Here is a 4,005-nt window from a genome sequence, read left to right as displayed (position 1 = left end):
GATCCTACAGTACTGTTCGAAAGTTTATAACATAGATGATGATTACATAGAGCAGCTGATGATGGCAGTTGCAGTACTAAGCAGGCCTAGGGTACTTAATCTCAACATAAGAAATGTTACAAGTCAGAAAAAAAGTACTGAAAAGGGGCATTTTGGTCAATGAAATCAAAGATAATTTGAATTCCGAAGACCTGCTTCTTCTTGGACTGGTAGGAGTCTCATTAGATTAGCTTAAGATAACTTTAACAAACTTGATAAGATCACTCGTCATTGTTTTAAAATTCTATTTCTAAATAACACAGTGTATAATAAATTTATTATGAAAATTGAACAATAATTTATTGTCCATATGAATTCAATATTTCAGATGACCAAACCAAGTTGAGAACAACACCTGTCTCAGACCAATTTGATTCCAACCAAAGCTCTTGTATATCAATGCCCATCAAACACAGCATCATCCAACCCAACCAAACCCAATGGTACTACTGAAGAAACAATCTCTATGTTCCTCCTATCATCAGCAAGCATGATCATGACCAACCCGACTAAATGTCCAATACCTGAAGAAAAATGATGTACTCAAGACAATAGCGAGATGCATATAAATAATAGTTAACAATGGCTTTCCAAATGCTCCTATCAACCCAGCTACGGGATTCCAGTTCAGTAATTGGCCAAGGAAATCCTGTCATGTCAAGAAAAGTAATCATCTTTTTTTGTTCAGATATTCACAAGGTCATTATCATTAACATTATCTTCATCATAACCATCATCATATTCATATGGTTTTCGTGTTCTTCTCAGATGACCTGTCAAACTAAATGTTATTTATTTTTGTAAATACATGTGTTTGGTATTTGACAATTCTTCAGATGTTTCTTCAGGGGTCATAATGGATGGCACATCAGGCACGTCACTTTTTTTATTATAGGTGAAAATTATAAGGATGTTTGTTTTATTCTTCTACTGTTACTAAAAGAGCAACAACAATAACAACTATAAAAGTTAAATAACTAAACTCACTTTCACTTGGTCCCACTAGCTGTGTCTCATGTTTATCACTTGACAGTTCTTCAGATCTTCCTGGAAGGGCTGTAAGGGATGGTACATCAGGTGTGATACATTGTGTGTTTTCATTTTTTAGTGAATAAAGTAATTTTTGAATAATTAATAACTGAAGTTCTCAAGTTTACAAATAATATTTTTTATTTTTAATATTCCAATTAATATTTATGCTGTTGCTGTTAAGAGCTACATCAACTACTGTAATAGTGAAATAACTAGACTCACTTTCACTTGTTCCCACTAGATGTGTCTTGTGTTCATCACTTGACAGTTCTTCAGATGTTCCTTCAAGGGCTGTAGGGGATGGCACATCAGGTGTGACACTTTCTGTCTCCTCTTTTCAAGTGAATAAAGCAGTTTTTGAATGATTAATAATTGAAATTCTTAGTCTACAAATAATATTTTAATCCTAATACTACAAATCATATCATTTTTACAATGCCATTTACCAGCATTCATATTCTTTTATTTCTTTGTCATTGTCACCTTTTCCATCATATATTATCACTAGATTGTGTATTATTCTTTTTGAAGACCATAAATAGCTTCATATGTAAATGAATGCTCTAAATATAACCCGCATTAAATTGTCTATTTTAATATGTATGGCATACTGTAGGAGGCAAAAATGAATATACAGAGCCATCACTCGATAACAGTACATACCTCTGTTTTTAATACATGAGTTTATTGACTTTCTGTAATAACAGATTGGTCTTGATCTTTCATTCCAAAATTAAATCACCACCTCTCCCTCAGACAATTATGACTGCTCCACTAAATGTTATGATGATCCATTCATTAGTTTTTGCATAATTCTGCTACAAACAAATGGCTGTAAATAATAATACCAGGCAGGGCTGTTAATACCTACCACATTCAACTAAGTCTTGCAGAACTTTGTCAACAAAATTTTCTTCACTGGCACTGATGAAAGTAAATGATTCAAACATAGGAGGTACAACAAAATTTTCTGAAATTTTGACTGGTATTATCTTAGCATCATCAAGTATTTTTGCTTCCAGCATTTTTACAACAACACTGTGTGCAGCATACTTAGAATATTCAGTCAATGGTTTTGGTGAAAATGCAATGATTACTTTCCTGCTTCTTGCTATTAAATCATTAATAGTTTCAGGTCTGCTCAACCTCCAATGTTTGAGGATATTAAACTTTAAATCTGGTCTTCTTTGTGTTAGGTCCACCACTATCTGACTCTCCCATTCAATGTCATCACTTATGATGCCATAAAAAGAATCATAGTGAACTACAAAAGAAGAAAAACTGGAAAGTATATATGGAATGATGTGAACTTGATTTTTGAATAGTATTTTATTTTATAAAAATGTAATATTGGACTATGCCATTGTTTTCAAGTGATCATACGATAAAGCTCTCAAGTTAAATAAATAGAAAAAATTGAATAGTTTTGTAAATGAAAATAGTTTGCAGGTAAATCCTTCTGATACTCATTCCCAAAAATGGTATTTTGCATTGCAATGTGACCCCTATATTATTTTTTATGTTTATTCTACCTCAAATGTTAAATATTTACCATTTTTAAGGTTTAAAGTATAACACAATTTAAATATATTATCTTATTAATATTATAACAATATAATTTTATTTTCTCCTTCATCTGGATGTTAAACTGTTTGTGGCAAAGACAAGCAAAACCAGTCACTCGTTGCAAAAATCAATTTTTAGTTATTAATACAGGGTTTAACACTAAAATGAGAGCAGTAAAATAGTAAAAGAATTATTTAAATCCGACATTTATAAAGCTACAGGAGTTTAAACATACAGCTGTTTGAAGAACAATATTTGAGAAATTGGCCTTCAAAGTTTAAGATTTTGATAAGATAAGTATTTCGGTATGAATCACATCAAGGATAACCCAAGAAAAGACACTGGGAGACAATTCCCTACACTTTTTCGAAAAGTGTACTGTGTTCTTTAACATGCACATGGGCCATATTGCACACGGGACCAACGGCTTAAACGTCTCATCCGAAAGACGGTGCGCTATCGTAACTTGTATTTCAGCCCTCCAGCTGAAACACAAGGAGAGGCAGCAATGGGAATTGAACCAGGGACCTAAGATCTTCGTGCATACACACAGTGGCCACCACCAGATTAGCCGACTGAGCTAAGCTGCCTCCAAACATTTGGGCATTTCTAAGGCAGAGAAACCATCACCAAATCAATATGAATTATTGTCTTAACATTGAAAATGGGGAAAATACAGCATAGCATGACATTAATAGATATGTAAAGGTTAGTTTAGTGTAATAAAATAGATTTAAAACATTTTGACATTTTAGCTTGTTTTAGCCATTTTCTCTGAAAAAGGATTTGGGACGAGTGACTGGTCTGGCTTGTCTTTGCCACATTTGAAAATAAGAAAACATTTTTTTTCTGCCCTCCTTTGACGATAAGTTGGTAAAACAAAGTAATTAAGAAGTCTTGCCTAATATACTACATAATAGATATAAAGCAAATTAAAAATTTAAATTTAAATGGCTAAGCACAGAATAATCAGGAATCAATTACAATGACAAGGAGTTTCTTTTTAAATGGACAGATCATGAACAAGATATTGTTAAAAGATAATAAATAATAAGGGGGATTTGTAAACACATGTATCACTATGTGCTAGAGTGATTTGCAAATAAAGCCAAAAATAAAAGTAAATTAGGTGATGAGTCTGAAGATAATTCTTAAGGATATAAAAAAAAGTGATTCATGGACAAAAATAGGCAAACCATTCAACACAGCTGTGTTGTAATTTTACTAAGTGGGAAAACTGGGGGAAAAGCAATTGAACTGGGTGGGATGCCCATCACTGTTGAAAACTATTTATCATTATGTTTTTAAAATGGTAAAACTTGTGGAATAGTTTTATTTTAAATGTTGAGGTTTCTCATATCTATTATA

At 32.4% G+C, this 4,005-nt stretch overlaps 1 protein-coding gene across 2 annotated transcripts in view; it reads right to left on the bottom strand.

Moving 5' to 3' along the window:
* Window positions 1–4,005, bottom strand: part of LOC117121023 — a 19,623-nt gene that overhangs the window by 14,937 nt on the left and 681 nt on the right. Inside the window, exons 2-4 of one of the 2 annotated variants that reach the window (XM_033266119.1) lie at window positions 1,943–2,335; window positions 1,294–1,404; window positions 1,027–1,134 (exon numbers count right to left, since the gene is read on the bottom strand). In XM_033266119.1, coding sequence (XP_033122010.1) covers window positions 1,027–1,134; window positions 1,294–1,404; window positions 1,943–2,335 — 612 coding nt within the window. The remainder of the gene's footprint in view (window positions 1–1,026; window positions 1,135–1,293; window positions 1,405–1,942; window positions 2,336–4,005) is intronic. The other variant, XM_033266120.1, reaches the window with a different exon arrangement.

Source organism: Anneissia japonica, unplaced genomic scaffold, assembly GCF_011630105.1.
Source record: "Anneissia japonica isolate Jap-2015-1 unplaced genomic scaffold, ASM1163010v1 scaffold287908_len133989_cov124, whole genome shotgun sequence".
Taxonomy (NCBI): domain Eukaryota; kingdom Metazoa; phylum Echinodermata; class Crinoidea; order Comatulida; family Comatulidae; genus Anneissia; species Anneissia japonica.
Note: the sequence above shows the minus strand (reverse complement) of the source record. Positions and strands in the feature narration are given on the sequence as shown.